Source organism: Lissotriton helveticus, chromosome 9 (genome assembly GCF_964261635.1).
Source record: "Lissotriton helveticus chromosome 9, aLisHel1.1, whole genome shotgun sequence".
In the NCBI taxonomy this organism is placed as follows: Eukaryota; Metazoa; Chordata; class Amphibia; order Caudata; family Salamandridae; genus Lissotriton; species Lissotriton helveticus.
The window spans coordinates 720,373,301-720,401,166 of record NC_136070.1 but is presented as its reverse complement, the minus strand read 5'-3'; the positions used below and the strand labels follow the sequence as shown (position 1 = coordinate 720,401,166).

At 47.0% G+C, this 27,866-nt stretch overlaps 1 protein-coding gene across 3 annotated transcripts in view; it reads left to right on the top strand.

Annotated features, from left to right (window-relative positions):
- The window catches only part of PC (pyruvate carboxylase), a 2,151,284-nt gene that overhangs the window by 656,803 nt on the left and 1,466,615 nt on the right, over window positions 1-27,866 (top strand). For all 3 annotated transcript variants that reach the window (XM_078660828.1, XM_078660829.1, XM_078660827.1), the window contains one exon: window positions 27,149-27,300. In XM_078660828.1, coding sequence (XP_078516954.1) covers window positions 27,149-27,300 — 152 coding nt within the window. The remainder of the gene's footprint in view (window positions 1-27,148; window positions 27,301-27,866) is intronic.

Below are 27,866 nucleotides of genomic sequence, written 5' to 3'. Positions count from 1 at the left end.
AGTCAGACCAGGTATTCAGTCCACTGAACTAGCAGAAACGTCTGCACTTTACCCCACCACATGTTTTTATAAAACAGATGACTATTGTGGGAAGGGGCGTTGTCATTGTTTTCTTTGGTCAGTGGACTCTAAACTCTTCACTAGATGACAGTTATGCTCTTGATCTCGTGGTTTTTATTTGCACTTTAGCCTCACTGTTTACAAATCTAGTTTCTGGTTTGGATTTTTACTGTCTGGATCTAGTACCAACAAATAGAAAGCTGTCTTCCAATGTTTGGTTTTGGGATACAAGAGCTGGAGGGTTAGCTAACATCCTGTTATTGTCGCCACGATCTTTGCTTTGAAATGGCTCAACTTTGACCCTGTAAACGGCTCTGTTTGCAAAGTCTTTGGCATCGTTCAAACAAAGGCACAATAATAAAATTGGCCCTAGTAGAAGGCTATGGTATAAAAGATGAGTTTGCTTACTCAGTGATACCTGGCAGCCCCCTTCCAAGAACATCAAAAAAATAATTAAAAAGGCCCCTTTCTTTGGCTGTTGAGGGTCCTTAGGGACCAAGAAGACCACCTATTACCGTCAGTAAGCCCCTCACAGTGGGATTGCTTACAGGTGGTTGGAGGCCACAAACCCTTTCTCCACCACTCTGCAAACTCGCCTCTCAGTGCACTGCTGGTTGAGGGATGAGGTCCCCTTGCCTCCTGAGAGCCTCAGGACTAAAGTGGACTACTCCCCCACCCCCCCTGAACCAGGAGTGCACCAGTAGGCACATTTGCAAAGTGATGGTGAAAGGGAGCGTGGCCTTTGGCCACCTCTCAGCAATCCAGCTGTATGAGTCTTACTGGAGGAAACGGGGGCTTGTTGGCCACTGAAACCCTCTCATCAAACCCACTGTGTAGGACTTGCTGGAGTTAACAGGAGGGGTAGCTGGCCCCCAAGGACCCTCAATAGCCAAGGGGACTTCATCCCCCTACCAGTAGTGCACCAGGAGGCGCGTTTGTAGAGTGGTGGAGAAAGGGGATGTGGCCTCCTATCAGGTCTCCACAATCCTGCTGTGTGGGACATACTGGAGGTCATAGGAGTGGTAGTTGGCCCCCAAGGACGTCCTTGGGGGCCAACTATCCCTCCTGTTAGCATCAATAAGTCCCATAGAGAGGGATTGCTAAGTGGTCTTCGGAAACCATGCCCTCATTCTCCACGCCATAATCAAGGTCTTTGTAAGACCGAAACGCATAGTCCTTGTGGATCCTACCTGAGATGTTGTTGTTGTGAAACGAGTAAAATTGCAACACTGAATAACAACCCGGGAGTGCAACTTTTCTTTTCTTCGTGGGAACAAGCTGAATACAATTAACGACTGTGCACTTCCGTCTTGCAGCTAAACCGCCATAGAGTGCCAGCCCTTCCAGCGAGATGAGCCAAGTGTGAGGATATATAGATGCGTGAGTGTGTGTATATGTATATATATATATATACACACTCACTCAAGGTGTGGAAAAATGATAGTGGATGTTTTGTGCCTTGCCACCAGCTTCCACGTGAAATTAAATACAACAAGCCGAAACTTATTGTAAAATAGTACCATCAATTCAATTGAACCTTCATGAATAGACCTGCTTAGAATAGGTGACTACTGATCAGGGGAGCCTTGCCCTATTATTTAGTTTTTAAACTGTTAAGTATATTGTTTGCAAAATAACTAATTGTCTGTTAATCTGTTTTTCTGACTTTGGATCTTGCATTGATCCATTTGATTATCTCCATAATGCCACTGTGCTTGGAGAGGATATCTAAGGCATTTACTGGTAAAGAAGCCTTTCTAGTTTGATCTACATTAGGAACTGCACCTTCGTCTGTGTCATGACGTCCAAGAATCTATTAGTACCAGCTTCCATTAACTTTCCAAGCGACTCACTGGCTCCACGTTGCAGATTCCTGAATATCTGTGCATTTAGACATTGTGCCACTTTCCTTAGTCTTTGTTAATCTTCTCCTCTGCATAAATACACTACCCTGGCCGACAGGGCAGCGGCCTATCGCGGGTGATTACACAAGTTTACACAATGTGCTACTGAATTCACATTATGGCCTTGTCATGACGTAAAGTAGGACTTGTAATTTGAGATGCATGAATTAATGGCGCCACCCTGTGGCACAATGTGTATTACCAGCATTCAATAAGCATGCAAACCAAACAAGGCACATTTTCAAATTATTTCTTATTTCCTGACGACGTTGTTTTATTTGCTTCTGCTAAGCGTTTGGCTACAGACCGCTTGCAGAATGGTAATGTAGCTGACCATCCATACAGAGCCTTGGCATATAGGGAACGAGTACACGTTTACACCATGTGCTGTTGTACTCGGGATTGTTTCATTGCGATGTAAAGTAGTGCTTTAAGATGTAGGGTTTACAACATCACCATGTGGCACAATGTGTATGTTCCAGGTATTCAGTAATAATACAGCCAGATCCACTGCATTTTCAAATGCTTATTTCCTTCTGTCCTGGGAACTTCAAGATCCCAGCAAGTGTGGCTGTAGATACGCATGCTGTGCATAGGCCTGCCAACTAGTGTTGGGCCAGGGTGTGCATTTCTTCGAAGAAAGACTTTTGAGTCATGCGATATAGTAACTCCTCCCTTTACTATTCTTTCGCATGGGCTTTGACTCAATTCTGCTGTCGGCATTTCTTTCTGCTGTCTGGTTTGGACATGTGCTCCCGTGCTCTGGTTCAACAGGCTCAGTGCACTGTTTTGGTGTGCCCGGTTCCGTCTTTCTGTCGGCATTGATATCCGTCGTGTTTCTATTTCCCATCCGTCGAGTTAGACGACTCCTTGACCAGGCGGCTTCTGTCGACTTCGGGCCCACGCGGCCTTTGCGGCTTTCATCAGGCACAAGTTTCCCACAATGTCTTCATGGTGATGGAACGGCTGCCTTTTCGCTACTGTTCTTGCTGTAACGCAAAATATCCTCGAGCAATCTCCATCAGGTCTGCAACTTGTCTCTCCCCAGAACATAACGAGGCTGCTTGCGATGCTTGCAGCTACTTTCTTTTGAAGAAAATACCGTGCGACTGTCCGGCTGGATGTCTCGAGATGTCCCGGAGGTCTCGAGATGTCCCGGAGGTGCGTAGATGACACCCTGGACCTTTTCTTCCCGTAGATTTCGAGGGGGAACACCACCCGCAAGCGTCGGCCGCGGATGTAGGGCCCTTCTTCGACGACCGCTCCAGCTCTGAGCTGGAAATTAAAGATCTCCTCCAGCGCAGCCAGTCATGAGTACAGTACCCCCACCATCTCAACACCGACCCCTAGCTGAACAACCTGTTCCAAAGGGTCATCCAGTTACTCTGGAGCACCAGAGACAAACGGCCGGGACACCACTGCTTTCGGGCCATGGTCTGCACGACCAACATCTTCAGCATAACTCTGAGCTGACTGTCAGAATCCATCTCTTCAGGAAGGTATCCATATTCTAGGACCTCAGGAGCCAGATCACAAGGTTGAGACCTGAGATCAGGCTGTGATCTCCATGGTTCTGTGTGAGAAGGTCTGGCTGTTGGGCAGTTTCTCGTGTAGGACTACTGAGAGTTCTAGCAGGGTGGTGAACCATGGTGACGTGCCCAAATGGGCTTTAGCAGAATGAGGGTAAGGAATGACTGCAAAGCATCCGAACCACAAACGGAAGTAGTGGGAGAGAGGGAAAAGAGTAAGCAAATATCCCTGACCAAGTCATCCATGGTGCATTGTCCTTGGACTGTGGGTGTGGGAACATGGAGACAGAGTTTGGGGCATATGGCGCTTTGTGCTGTGGCAAAGTGGTCTATATCTGTTAGTCCCCAGCGTTAAAAGTACATCAGAAAGACTTGAGGGTGGAGTCTTCACTCGTGGACTTGTTGCCACATCCTGCTCAGGAGATTGGCAAAGTTGTTCCCACTCTCAGTAAGTATTTCGCTAACCGATGGATCTTGTGTCGAAGTGTCCCTTGCTAGATGTGCTGGGCTAAGGGAGAGAGCTGAGGGGATCTGGTGCCCCCTTGCTTCGGAAGGTTGTGGTAAATAAATAATTAATTACCGGTACTATTTTTCAGGATACTCATACAAATAGATAGCTCAATAAATAAGAGTCAAGATACGAGGTAGCTAGAGTTGACAGGCTTTAATTAAGCATAAAGGACTGGAACAGGACAGCCTGTACGGGGATGGGATGGCAGCTGCCTGGGGCAGGGACAAAGGAAAATGGCAACTTTTAATAACAGTGCACAAGTATATATATAGTTAAAACATTTACATGGCATTCAATACAATAGGCGTAGCAGTAGGCGGAGTTTGTAGCAGTCGTGAAAGATAAGGGCAGAAATGATGTAACAAGAAGGCGTGTACAGGGCGTATACATAGACATGTGATGTAAACGTAACAGAATATGTCATAAAAGCGGCGGACACATGGAGGGGGCTACCTGAGCAGCTGGGACCTCTAACCTAGTGGTGCGCGCAAACTGGCAATGACGTGTTACCAGGAGGACTGGGGGCTATGACTTCTGCGCTAGAAGAGGAGACGAAAAGTCTGGAGTGTCAGGGCGACATGTACCTAAAGCCTATCTATTATCTAGTGTTTAGGGAACATGTTGATAGAATCCAAAAGTTATCAGGGCAAAGGCTAACAGACACTAAGACTGGTGCATACATAATCCTATATGTAGTGTGTGTGCGAGGAATATTCTATGAATATTAATACAGTATTTCTCTTACATGGAGACATAAAGGCTAGACCATGACGGAAACTATTGATGCGATTCAGTAGCTTAGGAATGCAGAGAAGGAGGGCTGGACTGATAACTAGAATCATAACATACTCTGGGCAGACTGAGAGGCAGAGCCAGGCCGAGCCGGGCACTGCGAGGCATGAAAGTAAGCTAAGGGTCAGGGATACAGGTGGGGGCTGTATCGCTCCTCGGAGAGGGTTCAGGAAACAGGAGCTGAATCTGAGTCCGGGCCCTTTTGAGGCCTAGAAACGGGGACAATTCAATGAATTAACGTGCACACTGTGAAACGTGGCAACGTAGCTTTACATAGGCCTGATATTCGTTGTATTCACGAAAACTGGAAACTGGCATATTAGAGATGGACACAACTGTAATTGCGTCCGTAATTGATCAGAGGGGAATACATATGCATATTAATCATGCACATATAACATAGGATGGGGAACACGTAGGCACATATAACATGGCAAAATTTACTTTTCCACAAGGTAATAATACTTGGCTGTCATGTTGGTCATATTGATGAGGACTACCTTGCCTGTGAGTTGGGGAAGGAAGGCTTTCAACACAAGGTGAATAGCGAGTATTTCAAGATAATTAATGTAGTGACTCGTGCCTGGATGTCCACTGGCCTTGAACAGTCGGGTTCTTTGAGTGTGCTCCCTAGCCATAAGAGAAGCATACTCTGTGATGGTTCTCTGCAGAGCTGGGTCGGGAAAAAGCCATCCCTTTAACAGATTGTTGGTGTTCCACCATTGCAGCGAGATAAGCTTGATGACCCAGCAATACTAGATTGTCCCAATGACCCTCTACTTGAGACCACTTGTACGTTAATCACTCCTGCAATGGACGGACGCATGTGCAATCTGGCATGGGGTACTATGGCGATGTAGGTAGCCATCATGCTGAAGAGACGTTCTGACGAACTTGTTGTCTGCGTTGGAAAAGAGAGATGAGTGTCTAGGAAGACTGTATCCTGGTGGTATTTGGTAAAGCCATGCCCTTTTCTGAGTTGAGAATTGCTTCACAGATACAGTTGAATCTGGAGGGTTTGGAGGTGTGATTTTGAGGCACTGATAGTAAAGCCTTGTTTGTGAAAAAGCATGATGGTTACCTGAGTGTATTTGTGACATTTCTGACAACTGACACTCTTTGATGAACCAGTTGTCCAGATAAGGGAACACATGGATGCGTTTGTCTGCGTTGGTGAGCGTCCACTACAGCAAGGCACTTAGTAAAAACCCAGGGTGCCGTAGTGACTCCACAGGGGAGCACTTTGAATGATTAATTCTGTCCGTTGACTACAAATCTGAGGTACCGGCGATATGCCGGATGGATTGGAATGTGGAAATAGGTGTCTTTGAGGTCGAGTCCGGCCATGAAGTAGCCTTGTTGTATTAGCGGATCGCATCCTGAATAGTGGCCATGTGAAAGTGCTCTGAGAGAATGTATTCATTTAAGGGTCTGAGGTCCAGAATTGATCAGAGTGACCTGTCCTTTTTGGGGATCAGGAAGCACTGGGAGTAGACTCCTGTTCCCTGTTGATGGTGAGGGACGGGTTCTATAACTCCTATTTGGAGCAGAGCTTGAACCTCTTCCCTGAGCAGCTGTTGGTGATGTGGGTAGAGTTTGTCTTTACAGGGTGGAATGGTGGGAGGTGTGGAAGTAAGCTCCAGACAATAACCTTGTTGGATAATATCCAATACTGACTGGTTGGAGGTGACGTTTTGCCACCCGTGAAAGAAGAGTTCGAGGCATATGAGCTACAGATTACACACTGTGCATAGATCGCCGCCTAGTGTTGGGTCCGGATGTTTGCACTTGTTTTTGTCCTGAAAAGCTCTTTGGAAGTCACAAGATAGGTGACTCCTCCTTTGGACCACATTGCGCATGGGCATCGTCTCCATCCTCAGATTATTTTTTTCCGCCATCGGGCTCGGATGTGTTTACTGCACTCCGGTTTGGAACAGAGTTTGCGTTCGGCGCGCAATCCCTCACCCGTTTCCGACGGTATTGTCTCGAACGTGTTTCCCATCTCCACGCAATCTCGATAATTTCGAAAACTTCGATTCCGGTCGTCGACGAAGGCCTTCGGGCCTACCTAGGCCTTATCTTCTGGCTCATGGAAAGGACGCCATTCAAGAAGTGTCCTCGATGTGGGTCGAAGTTTCCCCACACCGATCTCTGAGGTGTGCATCCTTTGCCTCTCACCGGAGCTCAAGGCCAGAGACTGTTCAGCTTGTGCCTCCTTCTGCTCCAAGAAGACAATTCGGGATCGATGAGCTTGAAGATCCATGGCTCGCTCGTCCGCTTCGATCCCCGACGACATCTTTGAAGAGGGTTTCGTTCTACCAGAACAGCAGCGGGCCGAAGAAAGCGCCAGGTACTCAGATGCCGACTCAAACGTCAAGGACATCACTCCAGCTCAGTGGGTCATAAGTACACACATCTGCCCCGACCCTTCCTCGACACCCTCCAAAAAGGCTTCGGTCACACCCTCACCTTCAGGCCCGGGTGCACACGAGAGACTGCTTCCCATGCCCTGCCTTCGGGCTCGGCAAAGAAGCCTACCAAGCCTTCAGGCAGCTCGGGCTCGAGTCAGCCTATTCCAGGTGCCGATAATCTACTGACACCGAAAAAGAAGCCATCTTCCTCATCCACGCTGACCACTGCTTCGACACCCAAGCACTCGGCGCCGAAGACTGGCACCGGCTCATCGAAGCCAAAACCGTACTCGGAGCCGGGCAAAAAACTACCTAAAGGCCCCGACTCCCATGCTTCGGAGCCGAAAAAGGCCCCGGAACTGAAAAAACACATTCCGGCCAAGGACACTGCAAAAGGTCACAGTTCTAAGCCAAAAGTCATAGAACAGCTACCGGTTCGGTGCCGAAAAAACCTCAGGAACAGAGAACTTCGACACCGAAGGATCTGCCTTCCACAGAAGAGCTTTTTACACAAGATCCTACTCAAGACTCTCGTAAAGGATACTAAAACTGGACAACTGTCTCTTAGTTCTAAGAAGAGACCACTAAAGGCGCCTGCACCTCCTCCTCCTCCTAAGAAGAGAGACATAGCAACCTCTCCATTAAGGGTCCCTTCTCCACCTCCTCCCCCCTACTTCACCTCCTCAACCACATCACTCTCCTACACCATCCCCTATTCCAGATGATGTAGATACAGACTGATGATGATACAGGTGGGGGTGCAGATGACCCAGCAGGGAACAATAGTCCCCCTCAGTCACCTAACCCATGGGATGATTAGAACACCCCTGATGTCCCTTACTTTCCACAGGATGATGCATTTCCCTCCAGGCCTTCCCCCCCAGAGGACACTATAGGCTTCAACCCACTTGTCCATAGAGCTACCCAATACCATGGGGTTGACCTACACACAGACACTGTGGAGGAAGATTTTTTAATGGACACTTTCGACACCACACAAAGGTCCACTTCCATTCTGCCAATGCTTTAGGGGGTCATTAAGCATCCACCAGAGGTATTTAAAGATCCTGTCAGGGCGCGAGTCCTCAGCTACCGGATTGTGAAAAAATACTAAGCTGCCCCTACAGATCTAGCCTATTTTAGAGGCCCCGCACCGCTAGACTCCCTTGTAGTCTCTAATGCACGAAAACGGGGCAATTCACAAACTCCTTGACACCTCTGGCAAACGAACGGGCGTCACAGGCAGCAAACATATGGCGCATCGCCAATACTCAAGAGCTGCTAGCAAGATATGACAGGGCACATTATGATGAGCTGGAATCCATAATGCAGAATCTACCAGACAAATATAAAAATAGGGCCAATGAACTCATACAGGAAGGTAAAACTATCACCAATACCTCCATCCATTGTGCCCTAGATGCCGCAGATACTACTTCAAGGGCAATTAACACCAGCGTCCTTTTGCGTAGGCATGCCTGGCTAGGTATTTCAGGTTTCAAACCTGAAGTCCAAAATTCCACCCTCAATCAACCATTTGATGAGAAACACCTATTTGGCCGTAATGTCGATGTATCTGTAGAGAAGATGAAAAAAGATACCGACACAGCTAACTCTATGGGATCCTTGCAGTCGCAAGCTCCCAGGGAAGACTACAACAATTCCTTCCTGTCTGGACCAACATCACATCAGATAGGTGGGTGCGACAAATTATTCAATCAGGTTACTGTCTTGAACTAACATCTACCCCCCGAACATACCACCCAAAAAGCGTCCAATGTCACAAAAGCATCTATTACTGCTAAAGCAAGAAGTAATATCCCTACTAGAAAAAAGTGCAATAGAACCAGTTCCTCTGCACCAACAAGACAAGGGATTTTACTCCCTATACTTTCTTATCCCAAAGAAGGACGGCTCTCTAAGGCCTATTCTAGACCTCAGACCCCTAAACATATAGATAAGATGCAGTTTGACCATTTTCACATGGTCACACTCCAACAGGTCCTTCCTCTTCTTTTACAAAACGACTTCCTTGCTGCTCTAGATCTCAAGGACGCATACTTCCATATTCCCATTCACAAGGCTCACAGGCAGTAGCTCAGATTTGTAATAGACGGTCAGCACTATCAATTCAAAGTACTCCCATTCGGAGTCACAACAGCACCAAGAGTATTCACCAAGTGCCTAGCAGTAGTGGCAGCACACTTAAGAAGACAACACATCCACGTCTTCCCATACCTGGACGACAGCTCCTACAACCAGTGTGTACAACACACTCATGCCACTATCCAGCTGCTTCACGACTTGGGGTTCACAATAAATCACACCAAGTCCCATCTGCAACCGTCCAAAGTACAACAATACCTCGGTGCCACAAGAAACAACTCAACAGCGCTAGCTTATCCCTCTCCGGTAAGAATAGCGAACATACAAGCTCTTCTCATGAAGTTTCAACCACAACACTTCCTTCCAGCACAAGTGTTCATGCAGCTCATAGGGATGACGGCCTCTTGCATTTTCATAGTGCCCCATGCAAGACTACAAATGCGTCCTCTCCAAGAGTGCTCAGCACACCAATGGAACCAGGCTCAAGGTCAATTGACAGATCTAGTGTTGGTGGATGGTCGTACTCCTCGCTCTCTGCAGTGGTGGAACACCAAAAACCTTTCCATAGGGCTACCGTTCCTAGAGCCAGTTCCTCAGATAGTCTTGACAGCGGACGTATCGCTCTCCGGCTGGGGAGCCCACCTACTGCAACACACCATGCAAGGCAGGTGGACACCACAACAAAAGTTACTCCATATCAACCACCTGGAGGTACTAGCCATATTCCTAGCATTAAAAGAATTTCAAAAGCAAATATCAAACAAGGCTATATTAGTCCACACAGACAATGTGACAGCCACGTATTACATACAGAAACAGGGCGGAACACACTCCCTGCAACTCGATCAGCTAGCACAGGACATATGGCGGTGGCTGTACCTCAAAACATATTCCTCTTAGCCCAACATATTCCAGGAGTACAAAACACCCTGGCAGATGTGTTAAGTCGTCAGACACAACAGACCCACGAGTGGGAACTTCATCTGCAAGTTCTTCAACCAATCTTTCAGATGTGGGGACAACCTCAGATAGACCTCTTTGCCACCCACAAAAACGCCAAATGCCCGAGCTTCGCTGCCAGATATCCACACCCACTGTCCAAAGGCAATGCGATATGGATGAACTGGTCAGGCAGATTTGTGTACGCTTTTCTGCCTCTTCCACTCATGCCACAAGTAGTGCGCAAACTACAGCAGCATTCTCTAACCCTCATCCTAGTTGCTCCAACGTGGGCCAGACAACCGTGGTACACCACACTGCTACAACTGTCTGTAGTACCTCACCAAAAACTATATCTAGCTCAATGCCTTTTAACCCAGAACCGTCGAGAGATCAGACACCCGGACCCAGCTCAGCTCAACCTTGCGATCTGGCTCCTGAAATCCTAGAATTAAGTTACCGTAACCTTCCTCCTGACTGCATGAACGTCATAAAAGAAGCTAGACATCCAACCACTAGAGCATGCTATGCAGCTAAGTGGAAACGCTTTGTAATATACTGTCGCAACAACAATATTAATCCCCTCTGTCTCTATTCAACACATCATAGGATACTTATTACACCTCCAAAGATGTAACTTAGCCTACACGTCTATTAGACTGCATCTTGCTGCCATAGCAGCATATCTGCAAAATAGACAGCATCTATCTCTGTTCAGAGTGCCTGCTATAAAAGCCTTTATGGAAGACATTAAGAGAATGACTCCTCCCAGAGTACCACCTTCACCAGTGTGGAATTTGAACATTGTTCTCACACGGCTAATGGGACCTCCCTTCGAACCTTTACATAAATGTGAACTACAATTTGACATGGAAGGTTGCGTTCCTAGTAGCTATTACTTCTCTTCGAAGAGTTAGTGAACTACAACCACTAACCATTCAAGAACCTTTCCTGCAAATGCATCATAATCCGGTCGGATCTCCGTACTAATCCTAAATTCCTTCCTAAAGTCATTTCTCCCTTCCACCTCAATCAATCTGTGGAACTGCCCGTGTTCTTCTTGCAGCCACAGACAAGAGCAGAAAGAGCTCTTCATACCCTTGATGTCAAAAGAGCATTGCTATACTACATTGAGAGAACAACCCTTTTGTAAGACCAAACAACTTTTTGTGTCTTTCACACCACCACACAAGGGCAACCCTATATCAAAATCTGGTTTGCTAGATGGATTGTCAAATGTATACAGATTTGCTACCACAAAGCTAAACGGTCATTATCGATTTCTCCTAAAGCCCACTCTACAAGGAAAATAGGGGCTTCAATGGCATTTTTAGGGAACATTCCCTTAGATGACATCTGGAAAGCAGCTACATGGTCTACACCGTACACATTCACAAAACACTATTGTGTGCAAACTAAACAACAAGCTAATGTGGGCCAGGCTGTACTCAAAACACTATTTAAACTACTGCAACAGATACGGGTGGTCGCCGCTAAGAGTGGGTACTGCTATACAATCTATGCACAGTGTGTAACCTGCAGCTCATATGCCTCGAACGGGAAATGCTACTTACCAGAATGCATCTGCTCTTGGCATGTAGATCTGCAGAGTTACACACGCCAACGCGCCTCCCCGTCTACCTTTATCTGTTCCAGTATTATCTTAATTAGATATAGCTTACATGGACATCCTTCCTTTTCTTGCAAAGCTCCATCATTTCCCTAATGAGGCAAAACAATCTGAGGATGGAGCCGATGCCCATGTGCAATGTGGTCCAAAGGAGGAGTCGCCTATCTCGTGACTTCCAAAGAACTTTTCAGGGCATAAACAAGTGCAAACATCCGGGCCCAACACTAGGTGGTGATCTATGCACAGTGTGTAACTCTGCTGCTCTACATGCCAAGAACAGATGCATACTGGTAAGTAGCATTTTCCTTTGTAGACTACCCCCGCTGGTGTTTTGTGGTCTGAAGAACCGGACCTTTTAATGGTCCAGCGGCGCAGGGCACGCCTGAAATCCTCGAGTTCACCTGTCCAGGTATACAGAGACACGGAACACTCTATTCATGAGAAAGAGTAAATATTTATTTGGCTGCAGCCATGAACAGTGGTCCCAGAAGTAAAATATAGTAAGTTCTCGGGAGACTGCTGCTTCAATCCGCAGCGTACAATCTTTTATAGCAGTAGACACGCCCAAACCCAACCCACACTCAAACAAATCTGAACCAATCAACAGTGACTTTCTTGTTTGCCAGAGTTCGGCGTGATCATCGCGTGCTCTGGTTTTTTACTCGTGCAACATCTTTTGCAACATGGTTAATCATGAACGTATCTAGTGACTTCTACCACCCGCCACAAGGACAGACGAGCCCAACCACAAACATGAGCCACAATGCACAAGGACAGACGAACCCTACCACAAAGATGAGCCATAATGTGGGCTGGGATTTTACACAATCCCCTTTGTGTAAAGGATTGCTCCTCTTGAGCAGAGCCAACAAAGAATAGTTTGCTTTTTAGCGAGCGTTGCATTTGTTTTCAGGGACAAGGAGTGCTGAGTGCGTAACTTGAAAAGCTAGGCCTGGGTAATGGCAATACAAAATGGAGTCTAAATACAAGATGGACGCGGTATTTGGACATTTCATATTTCCTCAGGTCGGGGGGGGGGGGGGGGGAGGAAACGGAAGTCCGGGCTAAGCAGTGGTGGCAGCTCCTTTGGGGAAGCTTCCTTTACCTCTTCTTTTCGAGTTGTTACCTCTGTAGGAGCCTCGTAATAGCTTCTGGGAGAGTTGTGTTGTGTGTGTAGACGTTGGTAGGAGGTGGAGGTTTCGGTGGAGTTGGCCTTGGACCCTCCACAATAGAATGCACAGCGAAAGGACCCGTGCGGGGTAGGGGTTTGAAGGGCACCCATTACCTTAGCTGTCTCAGTGTCCTTCTTAATCTTTTCTAATAATTGGTCAACCTGAGTTCCAAAGAGATTCTGCCCATCAAAAGGTAGGTTGAGTATTTTTATTTATTTATTTAAGTATTTATATAGCGCAACATATACCCGAAGGCGTCAAGGCGCTTGAGGAAGCTACATTTGGTGAACATTCACTGTCATTGGCTCGGAACATCTCCAGGTTACAGAGTAAAGAGCCAGGTCTTTAGGCCTCTCCTAAAAGATAGCAAATCAGGAGCATTTCTCAGGTCAAATGGTAACTTGTTCCACCATCTAGTGGAAATGCTAAAAAAGCTTTTTCCGCCCCAGCTTTGAAGACGAAACATGGGTTCCTCCATTAGCTTCAATGAGGTCGAACGCAAGGTTCGACAGGGGGTATACCATTTAAATCGCTTCCTCACATAACAAGGTCCAGAGCCTTGTAATGACTTAATGACAATACACAAGGCCTTGAACATTATGCGTTTTTTCATGGGTAACCAGTGTAAAGTTTTAAGAGCATGTTTTGCTGATGTAAATTTGGTTAAACCAAATAGCAGTCTTGCTGCAGAGTTCTGAAGTACCTGAAGCTTAACCAACAGGGATTTGTTTACTCCTACCAAAAGCCCATTACAATAGTCAAGTTTTTATAGGACGAAGGCTAACATCACTGTTTTTTGTAAATTTCCTGCTGGAATGAAAGGGAACACTTTCCCTTATTTTATTTATTTATTTTATATTCTTCTATAGCGCCTGAATAGACCCCCGAAGGGGTATCTCCGCGCTTTGCCAGAAAGAACGTAGCTTCAAATGGTCTGTGGTCAGATAAGATGGTACAGTTTAACAGGGAGAGATCAATTACTGGAAAATAGGTGCGTTTTTAAGATCTTTCGAAATGTCAGATGATTGGTGAGTGATCTCATCTCGAGAGGTAAAGAATTCCAGAGCTTTGGTCCCATATGGGCTAGTGCTCGACCTCCTTGTCTGAACTTTTTTATTCTAGGCACCTGCAGAAGCTGCAGGTTACCAGAGCGCAGGGTTCGCCCAGGGGCATATGGCTGGAAGATTTTGGCCAGATATTTTGGACCTTCTCCTATCGCACTTTTATGAATAGTGCACAAGGTCTTAAACTGCACTCGCTTCTTCACTGGTAGCCAGTGGAGCCTAGTCAGCAGCGGGAGAGAGGGAGTCCTGGGGGGAGCATTAAGGACTACCCTTGCTGCCGTGTTTTGGATCACCTGTAACTTTTTAAACTGCCCTTCATTTGCTCCTAATAGAAGGCCGTTACAGTAATCCACTCGGCTGATGACTAATGCCTGCACAAGTGTTTTCCTGTGACAGTCTGGCAGATAGGGGAACACTCTCCTTAGCATCCCAATTGCCCGAAAGCAGGTACTAGCCACCTGATTTACGTGGTCCTTAAAAGTGAGTGTCTGGTCTAGTAACACACCAAGATTTTTAACCGTGCTTTTAGGGCTGGGGACAGGGCCTAACTCTAAAGGCCACCATTCTGGTGACCAGTGGGTTGCTGCTTGTCCAAACAGCATGACCTCCGTTTTCCCTACGTTACATTGGAGACAGTTTGATGACATCCATGCAGATATTGCTCTCATGCCATCTGCAAAAGATCTTTTTATTGCAGGTGTCAGATCTTTAAAAGGAAAGAGAAGTTGGGTGTCATCGGCATACGACACCGGGGTAAACCCAAATGATCTTGCTAAGTTGGCTAAGGGAGCCACATACACGTTAAATAGTGTCGGGCTTAAGCAAGAGCCCTGTGGCACTCCCTTATTGAGCTCCCTATAGATGGATTTATGGGGGCCCAGCCTAACTTCTTGGGAGCGACCAGATGGAAAGCTTTCCATCCATGACAGAGCCATTCCTTCCAAACCTACGTCCTTTAGTCGCTCAAGAAGCACCTTGTGAGACACCGTATCAAAAGCGGCGGAGAGGTCCAACAGCACCAGAATCATAGAGCTGCCCTCATCCAGTGCCATTTTGATGTTATTGGTCACTGTTTGAAGGGCTGATTCGGTGCTGTGGTTCGGCCTGAAACCAGATTGTGAATAGTCCAGGCCCTCCGTCGCTTCAAGATGTTGTGATAGATAGGTGTTTACGTGCTTCTCAGCTATCTTGCCGATGTATGGCAGGAGTGAAATAGGACGCAGGTTGGAGAGGTAGGTCCATGGGAAACCGCTTTTTTCCGTATCGGGTTTACCACCGCTCTTTTCCAATCTGCTGGGACCGGTCCTTTGATGAGGGAGATGTTAATAACACTCTGTATGGAGGGCCCCAGGAGAGAAATCAGAGGCGGAACCATCTTGGCAGGGAGGAGGTCATTTGGAGATCCAGATTTGATATGAGTGATAAGAGGTGGGAGCTCTGTACTATCAATTAGTGGAAAGGATGATAGTAGATGTACGTTATCCTTTCGCAGAGTTGGGGGTATAAGCTTATTAGTGTCACTCATACTATTACTGTTACTGGCCGCCACTATTTTTTCATAAATAGTGTTTATTTTGTTCTCAAAGAAAGATGATATTTCGTCGCATAAAGTCTGTGAGAACTCATCTGAGCTCTCACATGTGGCGGGTTTAACAAAATTTTGCAGGATTTTAAAAAGCTCCTTGGGACAGTTACCCGCTTCTACTAGCTGTTGCAGTAGGCGGTTTTTCCTAGCCTGCTTAATGTTTTTATAGTATTTTAGTTGAGCATGAAGAAAAACCGCTTGAGTCTCCTCAGTCTTATTTTTCCTCCATTTTTTCTCTGCTCGCCTACATTTCTGCTTTTCTTCCCTTAACTCCTGTGTGTACCAGCTTTCTTGCTTAGAAGAGGGGTGCTCTTTATATAATTTTAAAGGGGCCAAAATATCAATGGCTCGCTTGATTGAGTCAGTGAGTTTGGCCAATGCTATGTCTACTGTATCTGCTGTTAGTATGGTGGGTTGTACCCAAATTTCCTGTAGATTACTTAAGGAAAATTTATGCCATTGACGGCGCCAGGTGGGGGGAGATGGCGTTTTATTGGTGGGTCTCTTGAAAGTCAAAAGTTGAAATTCTAAAAGGAAGTGGTCTGTCCATAGAATCTCTCTTGCTGGAAAACAGGTGAGCTTGGTACAGTTGGAAAGGACTAGGTCCAATGTATGGCCACCCCTATGTGTGGGTCCATTGTTTTGTAATTCTAGACCTAGGTTTGATAAGTCCATGATAAGGGAATGGGATTCAGGTAATGTTGGTTGGTCTACATGGATATTAAAATCCCCTAAGAGGATAAAATCTTCGTTGGATTTAAGTCGGGGAGCCAGCAGCTCTTGAAGAATGAGTGGGAACTCTGGGTTCGATCCTGGAGGACGATAAACCAAAGCACCTTTCCAGGAGGTGTGGCTGGTTAGGTCAATTTTAAAAAACATGATTTCTAGTTGTAAACTTTGATGTTGTGCAAGTATAGTGACCTTTATATCGTCTTTGTGTATTATCGCTAGGCCACCGCCTATCTTCACTTCTCTGTCTAAGTGTTTGAACTTATATCCTATTGGGATCCCCGTTGTTACAGCTGTAATTGTATGGGGCTTCATCCATGTTTCGGTGACAAAACATATGTCCGGCTGGATGGTATTTACTAGATCCCAGACTTGATGCTGATGTTTGGGCAGGGATCGCACATTTAGAAGGAAACACTTCAGCCCATCTATAGGAGTTTCTACTTCAGACTGAGTGTTACTACTGAGTGCTCGACGGCGACACTCTAGACATGAGAAGCCTCCCTCAACTGTATGCCATAGTATTTTAGTGCTGCATACAGAAGACGGCTTTAAGTCTAATAGGGATTGAGCAGAATATGTAATATGTTGTTTCCGCGTACCTGTTAGAGAAGAGGCAGTGTTCATGGCCCCTGTGCCCCGTCCTGTCGCGGACGGGCGCAGACGGGCAGCTCTTTGACGGGTCTTAGGAGGGGCTGCGCGCGATCGCTGCGCGCTCGGGAAGGCGCGAGGGCTATATAGCCCTGTGTGGATCCACTAGAGCGCTAACCGCTCCTAGTGGAACCGGAAGTGTGTCAAATGCCTACCACCCCCTTGCTACCATGGGAGGTGGGAGGCGGCAACCAGCGCTATGACCAACCGTGGGACACACGAGTATGGCTGGAGGCAGGTACTGCTGTTAAGTGAGTGCGAGAAATGCGCTTCAATTTTAAAAATACACACTTTAAAGTTACAATGCAAATCCTTTTAAAATGATACCACAATTCCTTTTAAAATGATACCATTAGTATCACGATCTTTAAGAACCTTATGAGGCGAGGCAAACCGGCAAGCGGGTTGGAGACACTGCCACCGTCTCCTTCCCTTATGATTTTCAGGAAGAAAAAAATAAGAGGTGAGCCTCTTTATGTGCATGGAGAAGGAGAGTGGATTCCATTATAACTCTGAGATTTTTTACTTTGGTCGCTAGAGAGGGAGCAGCTCCCAGTTCTGAAGGCCACCAATCCGTAGACCAAAATGTTGTCTTTACCAAAAAGTACCACCTCCGTTTTATTTGAATTTAATTTGAGGCACTTTTTGGCCATCCATTCACTGACACTTCTCATGCAACCCTTAAATTTTAATGCTGTGTCCTGCTTATTACTTGAGATTGTAATGGTTATCTGTGTGTCATCTGCGTATGACACCAATTCGAACCCATGCTTTTTTATCAAACGGGCCAGGGGAGCAACATAAATGTTGAAAAGGGTGGGGCTCAATGAAGAGCCCTTAGGGACCCCGCATGGAAGCCTAAAAGTTTTAAAGCCACCCGATTCAACAAATTGCTCTCTACCCTGCAGGAATGATTTCAGTAGTGCTAGGGCCGTGCCACCAACACCAGCCTCACCGAGTCGATCCATTAAAATGCCGTGATCTACTGTATCAAAGGCTGCTGACAGATCAAGAAGTATCTGGACTGCTGATCCACCTTTGTCAACTGCCATTCTAATTTCCTCGATAGCGGTGATCAAGGCAAGTTCGGTGCAATGTTGTCGTCTGAAACCATACTGTGTAGGGTCAAGCACTTGATTATTCTCTATAAATTTCCCTAATTCCTCGTTCATGTGTTTTTCCAGGATTTTCGCTGGCAGAGGTAGGCGGGAAATGGGGTGATAGTTACCTACATCCAGTTTTTTTTAGAAGGGGTAAAATAGATGTTCTTTTCCATGCCAAAGGAAAACTTGCAGTTTTAATAGCGGTATTAAGGACCTCAGTAAGAGAGCAGGCAAGTGTCTCCGCTAACCTATGGCTAATATTTGGAGGGCAGGGATCTAATGGGGACCCTGACTTGGTTGCTAACACATTTTTAACAGTTAGTTCCTGAGACATTAATGTGAAATTAGAAAGCCCAGGCAGGATATCACCAGATGCCAAAGTGAACAGGTCAGGACATGGTTTTATCTCAGTTAGGGGTGCCTTGTTCTTTGGGGTATTGCCCGGATGGGTCACGAATGTATTATACATGATGGAGACTTTGTCGCAAAAATGGGAGGCCAAGTTCTCGCAGAACGCTTGATCTGTTATGTTATGTTATGTTAAAAGATTTTTTATAGCGCAGCTAACACCTGAAGGTTTCTTGGCGCTGGTACTGAGGAAGCAGAGAAAGAAGTAAGGAAGTGGACAACAGGACTATTTATAGGCATCAGTAAACAATAAAGTTTTAAGAAGGGATCTAAATCTGATATATGGGAGGGGCAGCCTTAGGGGGGAAGGGAGGGCATTCCAGAAGGTAGGGGCTAAGAAAGAAAACCTAAGACCACCGTGTTTCTTCCTCTTGAATCTGGGGACTGATAACAGAACCAGTTGGGACAAACGAAGGTTGCGTGAGGGAAGGTAGGGGTGAAGAAGGGAGGAAATAAAAGACGGGCCTCCGCCTATAAGAGATTTAAAAATTATGCAGCCCAGTTTAAACTTGCAACGAGCGTTAACCGGGAGCCAGTGGAGGCTTTTCAAAAGAGGGCTAACATGTTGGTACTTGGTTTGACGAAAAATCATAAGAGCAGCCTGATTTTGGATCTGTTGTAGCCTCTTGGCTTGATAGTCAGGGATGCCTACATAAAGTGCATTGGCATAATCAAGTCTTGATATGACTAGCGCTAACAGTGCCAGGGTAAGGGCCTCTGTGGTGAGAAGGTGGGAGATCTTTCGTAACTTCCTGAGCTGGAAGTGACTAGAGGACACTACCGCACTGATCTGATTTTTCATAGACAGGTCAGCACTGATAATCACCCCCAGACTTCTGGCCGAGTTAGTCGGGCAGGGGGGACTGCCCAAGTTAGTCGGCCAGAAGGATCTGCTGTGGTTTGACTGGTCTCCTGAACATGTCTAAGTTTCAAAACTGTGGAAAATAGTTCTTTCGAGTAATTTTGTGCAGCTTTTATTTTTTCAGAATAATATCTGATTTTGGTATTTGTTATCAGTTCTTTGAATTGGGCTAGTCTTGACTTGTATTTTTCTTTTTCCTTAGGATCAAAGCATTTGCGCCAGAAACTTTCCTGGCAGCGACAGAGTCTTCTTGCTAATATTAGTTCATCCGAAAACCATGGTTCCGTAGGAGCAGTCCTACTAACTTTACCTGTTGTCTGAGGGATAGTTAGATGATCTGCTTTTGTGATCCAGTTGTGATATTGGAGCGATGCTGTTTCTGGATCTGAGGAAAAACATGGTTTACTGAGATTTAATTGCTCAGTGAAGATGTTTTTATCAAAGCGCTGCCACAAGTAGTTTTTCCCCCTGTTTGTTAGCCCCTGTATGGAGCATGTTGCCGGTGGTAGATCAAGATTTAGCATAACTGCCAGATGATCTGACCATGGCAGTTGCAAATTGTTGTTAAATTTAAGCAGAGGACAATCAGAGTAAACAGCGTCCAGGAGATGACCCGCAGAATGGGTGTGTCCTATTACTAACTGTGCTAGACCAGCATCTGACACTAGGCCCATCAAGGCTTGAGTCCTTGTCAGATACCAAATCCAGATAATTGAAATCGCCTAAAATTGTAAAGTTCTGATAATTTACTTTATATTCCAGGAGATCACCCAATGTTGACAAGAAATGACTTCTAGATCCTGGTGGCCTATAGACCAATAGCCCATTAAACGAGAGGACATGACTGGCTGCTATCTTGAAAGAGAGCACCTCTACATGTGAGTCTGTAGGAATCGCTTCAAAAGATGCTTTCAGATGATCCCTGTAGATTATCGCCAGACCTCCTCCCTTTTTGCCAACACGATCTTTCCTAGCCATGGCAAAGCTCGGTGGAATGCCAGGTCTGGGCCCGAGGCTTCATCTACCCAGGTTTCTGTCACGAAGATAAGATCTAGGTTATTAAAGTTAACAAAAAGGCTAAATTCATGTTTGTTTAACCAATGACAGTGTATTTAATAATGCACAAGAAAGTCTTTGCGGGTTTCTTTCTAAGTACACTTTGTAGGACCTCTGGTTTAAAAACGGAGATACAGAGCTATGCATGCCTGCGCGAGAGGACATTTGAGTTGACCACCCCAGCAGCGGTGTCTGTAGCATCTAGAGCACAGTGGATGGTTGTGTTTGAGATTTGTTTCCCCCTGAGAGACTTCTGAAATCCCTATTTCTTGTGCTCTTCTGAAAGATATTGGAAGAGTTTTTACATTTCAGTGCAATCAACACGGCTATACCTGGAAAGCAGCCCAATGGAATCTGCCAGTGGTAGGCCGATTGCGCAGCTACCCTCTTACCTGCTGCATCTGTCCTCTTACTTTCTTTATCTGGTTGAGGGGCATTACCAAAGGTTTGAGAGTTGGTCCTTTTACAGGCTCTAGCGACCACTAGGGAGTCTGGTGGAAGCTTGCCCGGGATAGAGAGGTCACTTAGGGAAGCCTTATATTTTTCGTACACATCGTGTTATGATTCTGGGATGTCCTGGGTCATGAAAAATGTCTCGGGTGTGACAGAGCATGCCTTTATCCATAGGAAGATACTGAGCTGAGCAGTGGCTAGAGGAAAGGGTCTCAAAAAGGGAAATCCTTCTCTAGGGGCTCCGTATGGAGATTCACTGTGTGGAAGAAGGCAGCTCTACCAATCAGGCCATAATAGGAGGTAGCATCGTCAGGTGGGGAGGGTCGGGCATGGTAGAGATCAGGATCTGTGTCCACTGGAGGGTCAGTGTCCGAAGTGTCCCGGTGATCCTTTTTTGGTGAGATATTGAAGGTATCCCCTTCCCACCATTATCTGACTTTGGTGACCCCTGAGGTGTATATGGTAAAGGGTTCCCTGGAGAAGTAGAGGAGGAGTGAGTGTTGTGGGATTGGCAGGGTGATGGTGGAGTAGTGAGAAGCAAACAGCTTGTAGTTTTGTCCACTTTTTTAGGCGCTTCGTTGGAGGTCGCATATCCAAGTCTTTTATGAAGAACAGCTGCCGTTTGGAGGGTTGAACAGCAGATCCCAGACCGTGGATGAGTATTCGGCCTGTAATGGGATGTATTACCAGATGCCTCCGGCGGACATCGATCTCTACTTGTGGAGAATCTGTTTCGACAGTCCTTGGTCCGTGACCGGGCTTGCCGGTCAGCGCCAAAGGTCTCTGCTCTTAGTGCGTTTTTAGCTTCACCTTTCAACCGAATGCATGGCCATTCTTAAAGAAGCGCACAGGCTTGCTACTCGGGCCTGTTATGTGGCTAAGTGGAAGAGATTTAAATACTATTGTCTGTTCAAACACATTGGCCCATTAGCAGTCAAAGTACAAGAAATTGTCTGCTACCTGCTTCATCTGAAAACCTGTGGTTTAGGTTTCACATTCATACGCTTATATCTAGCAGCTATAGCCACTTATCTTCAGAACAGGCAACACATTTCCCTCATCAGAATTCATTCACATTGCATGCACTCACCCCAGTCAACTGATCTGGGTTTCATCCATCATTCTTTAGCTCTCTCCACCACCCCAGTTCAGTTCTGCTTTGTTTGCCCTAAGTTGGCAGGGTATGCCCAGACGTGGGTCCCTTGCTCACTTTGCCACTGGATTCAAGCCAGCCTGGCTGATTAGCCAGAAACCGATCCCAGGATGCTTGTTTCCGGTCCAGGGAAGACATGGCTTGGCAGTTCGGGCTGGACTGTTCTCATGAGGCACAGGGTCTGACTGATTTGCATATGCCATGTTTGAACTGGGGTGGCGGAGTGAGCTAAAGAATGATGGATTAAACCCAGATCTGTTGACTGGGGGTGAGTGCTTGCAATGTTCAACACTCCGTCCATCATCCCCTTTGCTTTTAGTAACCTTAGAAGAACCTTTCTTCCAAATACGCAGAGATAGGGTTGTACTCCTCACCAACCCCGAGTTTCTCCGAAAAGTGGTCTCCCAGTTCCACCTCAATCAATCCATTGAATTTCAATTTATTTCCTTCAGCCTGACTCAGTTACTGAAAAGCCTTTCCATACATTAGATATTAAATGAGCCCTTGTGTATTATATTCACAGAACAAACTTTTAGGAAACACAACAACTTTTTGTTTCTTTCTCCAAACCCCATAAAGGTAAAGCCCTTTCTTAATCAGGCATAGCTACTCATCCGATTATTTGGGTGCCGTCGCCAGTCCTTGTTTCTCGAGCCAGTCCCAAGCCTCTGTGGGGGAGTCAAAATATCTGGTGTTCCTGTCTCTGTTAACTCTCAAGCGGGTCGGGAATAATAAAGTATATCGGAGGTCCAGAGCGTGGAGCTGTTTCGTTACGATGCTGAAGGTGGCGCTCTTCTCTGTACCTGAGCCGTGTAATCCGGGAATAGGGAGACAGTGACGTTTTGTACCTTAGAGCCGGGGTGTTTGCCCAGTTCCCCTAGGATAGCATCTCTGTCCATGAACTTCATAACTTGAAATAGGAAGGGATGAGGGTGAGCCCCAGGACGTGGCCTGCGGGCAGGTATTCTGTGAACCCGTTCCACTAGGAATTGTGGGGAGAGCGATCCGGGGGGCATTAGCTCTTTCATCCAGGTTTCCGTCAAGGCCTCCGGATCTTGTCCCTCCGCCCCTTCGGGGAGACAGACCACGCGGACATTTTTCCAGCATGAGCGTCCTTCCGCGTCATCCACCTTCTCCTACAGGGTGCGATCTCGGTCTAGTAGATCTCTGAGCGCGGAAGAGAAATTCCGGGATCGGGGTTGAAGGTCTGCTAGCGCGGCCTCTGCATCGCGAACCCGGCCTGAGAGTTGGTGTTGGTCAGCACGGAGGAGCGTGAAGTCGGAGGTGATAGTGTCCATCCAGCCTTCCAAGGAGGTGCGGGTCAGGTCCAAGGTGTTGCCAATCCGCTCAACTGCAGCTAGTACAGAGTCTAGTTTGGTTGCAATATCAGGTTCACTCATCCCAGCTGTGGGTCCGGGAGCCACGAGCGGTGCTCCACTCTGGCCCTCGGGTGGGGGGCGGGGGGGCACATCGCAGTGGGTGTTGGTACGTAGGCAGCCCATGACGATGTGCTGAGCGCTCCGCATATGGAGCGAGGCAAGGATGTCAAACCTCTGTGGCTTCCCCCAGTTGATGGTTGCGTCGGTACTCAGGACTGTACTCTCAGCAAAAATGACCCGCTCCAACCAACGATATGTCCCACCGTGACCTCAGTGACAGCAGGGTCCCCCTCAGCGTCAAGCCTCCCCCCCACGGGGGCCACAGAAGATGCAACAGATGTGGAGAGGAGGGAGGCACACCACCCCCGCAGATATGTGGCACCACAGCTTGGGCTCCGGCCGCAGAAGGGACCATTGAGGGCTGTCTGCAGCAACCTCAACTGGGAAACTCTCAAAGCTGTTCTGCGCAAAGCGCACACGTCTGCCGGGCGATGCCCCGGCTAATAGCCTGCAAGTGTGGTCAAATGAGGGGCCATAGGCCCGGCCGACCCCCGTGGGCCCCATCAACAGAGCAGACTGCGCAGCCAGCACCACACGGCCCCCTGCTACAGCAGTCACTCCTCCGGGAGCATGAGAATGTGGGGGTTCAGTGCAAGTGGCACATGCTCGGCCCCACTGCCTCCCAGATCGCGGCCAGGTGAATATCTCACTCTCAGGGCGTGCGGCGGTTTGTACTCGACACCACGCCAAGGGTCCAGAGCACGAAAAAGGACCACAGCAAGGGAACCGCTCACCCGCAGGGGAGAGTATGTGGCCTTAGTAATTCTTCGGTACCGGTGCGGAGGGAGCTAGACTACACCACGGCCTCCACCGTTGCTGCAGGTGAGAGGCCCTAGGCCCGACCTACCTCTTGGCCTCCCTCTTCATAGCAGCCTCCGCGGCCCCCACAGGCGTGTTGGTCTCCATGGCCACGCCACAGTCAACAAGCAGAGTCTATGTGGGGACCCTTGGCCCGACCAACCTTCGAGGCCCCTCACCACAGAAGAAATCTGGACTTCCACGCGCGTACTGCTCTCCGGTGGGGTCCCTAGGCCCGATTGTCCCCCGTGGCCTGCCGCCGAGCGGGCACCGCAATTAGAACTTGTGGGCCTACCTTGTCAGCTAAGGCCTCTCTGGGCATCTTCAAGTAGTGGGCGGCAATGGCCTTTGCGGCAGCGCCCCAGACCCTCGCGGCAGGCTCCTCTCATGGCCAGCTTCCGCCGCCTTTCAGGTCACCTGCAACGAGGCACTGCGCTCACCGCAGCCCCGCCGAGTCAGGGGACAGCAGCGTGTGGCAGTCCCGGAATTACCACGGGGACCACCGCATCAGTTAAGGCAGCTGAGCCGTTTCGCACCGGTTGTACATGCCGCTAGGACCAGGCGCCCATAGCGTAACAGGCCGCATCACCCAGGGCCGCCCTGAGCCGTCACCAGGGTCCGGACGACACTCACCAGGCACGGCAGACTCTGGCAGGCATGAGGAATTTATACTGAGGCAGAAAAAACTGTCGTTTAACGAGGATGCTCAGGATAATGAGGGGATTCAGCGTGGAGCGTTAGCAAGACCCGTCTGCCATCTTCGGTGACTGGCCACGCCCCCTATTTCCCCTCTGTCTAGACATGGACATCTCTCTATACTGCGATCTGCTTGACATTCCATCCTCACCCGCTGTGCGGGGAAACCATCTACCAATAGTGTTGATGACCATGCACATTACCAGCAAGAGAAGTCACAATACCTATACAGCACCACATGCCACGAACAGATGCTTACTGGGTAAGAAACATTTTATTTTCCTACTGCTTACATGTAATTGCATTTGCTGATATGCGTATTCCCTATGCTAATCTTTCTAACTGGAAGTTATCCACGGCCCTGCCAAAGTCATGTTTGACTTCAAACCATTTGGACAGGCATTTTATCCACAAACCGCATTTGGAGGCAGGGCACAGTCCACTCAAGACTTTCTAACTCTTTTGAAGGATCAGAAATTATATTGAGCCTTCATGACTGCACATCATGATAGTTAGTAAAATGACAACAAAATTGTCTTGGACTCTCTGCGATTTCTTCATGTCACTGGAGCAGTTACTGAGCATTACAGCCGTCCAGAGGATGACGACAACCTTAGGAAAAGCGCCCTTTACTGAGGACATTATGAAGAGGAGCTTTTACTCGAGTTACCATAAGATGAAGGTATTTGAAATGATTGCAGAATATCACCTCTTTTCAATATTTCAATTTCTTTTTGACGAGGCAATATTAATACTTTTCTGGTTTGCTTCAGGGCGTAGCTGAAGATGCATCCAGATTGAGCCAGAATCCAAAATGTTTTATTTGTGACCAGGTGGTTGTTATTCCAAATACCAATTATAAACTTAAAAGAAAAAAAAATTAAACGTGTTTAAAAGAGAATTACACAAGTTCAAAAACGTTCTCCAGTTTGGGAGATTACTGTTCTGGATGGTGTGGTCTCCGTTTCTAATATGAGCGGATTGTGGAATCTGTGAAGGGTTTGTATTAAAGCTCAATCTTCAGTAAGACAAGTTTGCGAAATTCAGGATTTCTCATTCCAGATGAGAAACTTAATGCTGTGTTTAGTCCATTGTTCTCCATATCCATCAGAGACCCCTGTCTAAGGTTGTCTCCTGCACTTTTAAAGCACTTGTAAAGATAATACCGGGAGAGCATGGTCCCTGCATAAGGAGAGTGGAGCCAATAGCCTTCCAGGAGACAATGTTAGTAACCGGTACAAATGGTTAACTAGTGTTGATATTTTTCCTGCACTATCCTTTTTACCATCTCAAACCCATCACTACTGTTCTCCTTTACCCTAATTCGTAATCCAAGAGGGCTTTTTCTCCTGTCTTTGACATCATGACATACAGTTGGAAGCTTTTTCCTATAGAACTCGAGTTTCCTAAGCTTTAAAATGGTAGATTTTGGAGGCACTGTATATTGACGATGAATTACTGCAACAAAAGTCAGTCTGTGATTGATAATGAGTGAGGAGCTTAGTTATAGGACTGTGATGTTTGTGCGTGTGGAGCCAAGCGCCAGATTCTGTCTTAGTGTTCCCATAAGATCTGTCCTGAAAGCTTTTCCCCTAATGGTCTTCAGATACGCGATTGCTGTTAATTCCGTTGATGTTATTGGTAGGAGGCCACATTGCGTAACCTTAAGAATTTGTTGGCTCTAAATAAGAAATAGTGACGTAGCTGGGAAGTTTCTCTTTTGGGTTGATGTTTAACAGTACAGCTGTAGTGTCATCGATGGGTATAAAATAAGAGAAGAGTAAAGAAGGCAATGCACTGAAAAGTCAGCCTGCTAGAGAACTTGTTGAAAAAAATTGCTGTTTAAAAATCGAATTGCATGGCACACTTAATGCAGCTCGCTTGCGTGTTTAATGTGTGCATATGCTAAAAACGTACTTTCCTGCGCACACCGTTGCTTTTCCAATTGAGAAGACCAAAAGTATAGTGGCGCACTGGGTTGTGATCTCTCATTATCTGCCATGACTGTTCTCTAGATTCCCTATGGAAAGTCCTTGGTGATGTTTTGAGACTGGTCTACATATGCTCGCTTATAAGGAGAGTTATTTTTTTCCCCAGGTGATAAGTTTGGAAATGTCATCCATCTGTATGAGCGAGACTGCTCCATCCAGAGGCGGCACCAGAAGGTAGTGGAAATTGCACCCGCCGCCCAGTTGGACTCTCAGCTCCGAGACCGGCTGACTCACGACTCTGTCAAGCTTGCCAAGCATGTAAGTGTGGGACTTGTTTCCTAACTTTGATATTTTCTCGTGGAGTAAGGCCAACGATCCTTTGCACAAGCAGCTTGAGTTTCATAGCAGCAACTGCATATGCAGCCATGGCACGTGGTCGGGGCTAGTCAGTGGTTTGATGGAGCCCACTATAATTGTATGCATTAGTTAAGCTCTGCTTGCCGTAAAGGCTTTCACTGTGTGAGCTATAATGAGAGGGTGAACAGTTACCATCGTGAGCATAAGTGTTGGGAATGACAAGGCAAATGTATATGCTCATTTCCAGTTTGTCACTGGTATTGTGTTCCAAGGACTTAGACTCTCTTCTGCTCATCACACCACCAATCTTAACTGTTTTGCTAACTTCTGATGCTTGATTTAGGTTGTCCGTGTTTTATTTAAGTGCATTATTTGTCAATTTTCCACAGTTGGGTCTAGTGGTGTGCCACAAAATGGTATTCCTTTTTGTTTTAACACTCCCTGTGAATAAAATTGACAGCTGTAAGGTCTCTGTTCGACTCACTTCCTGGTGTGTTCTTGACGTGCTCAAACAGTAAATTTCACAA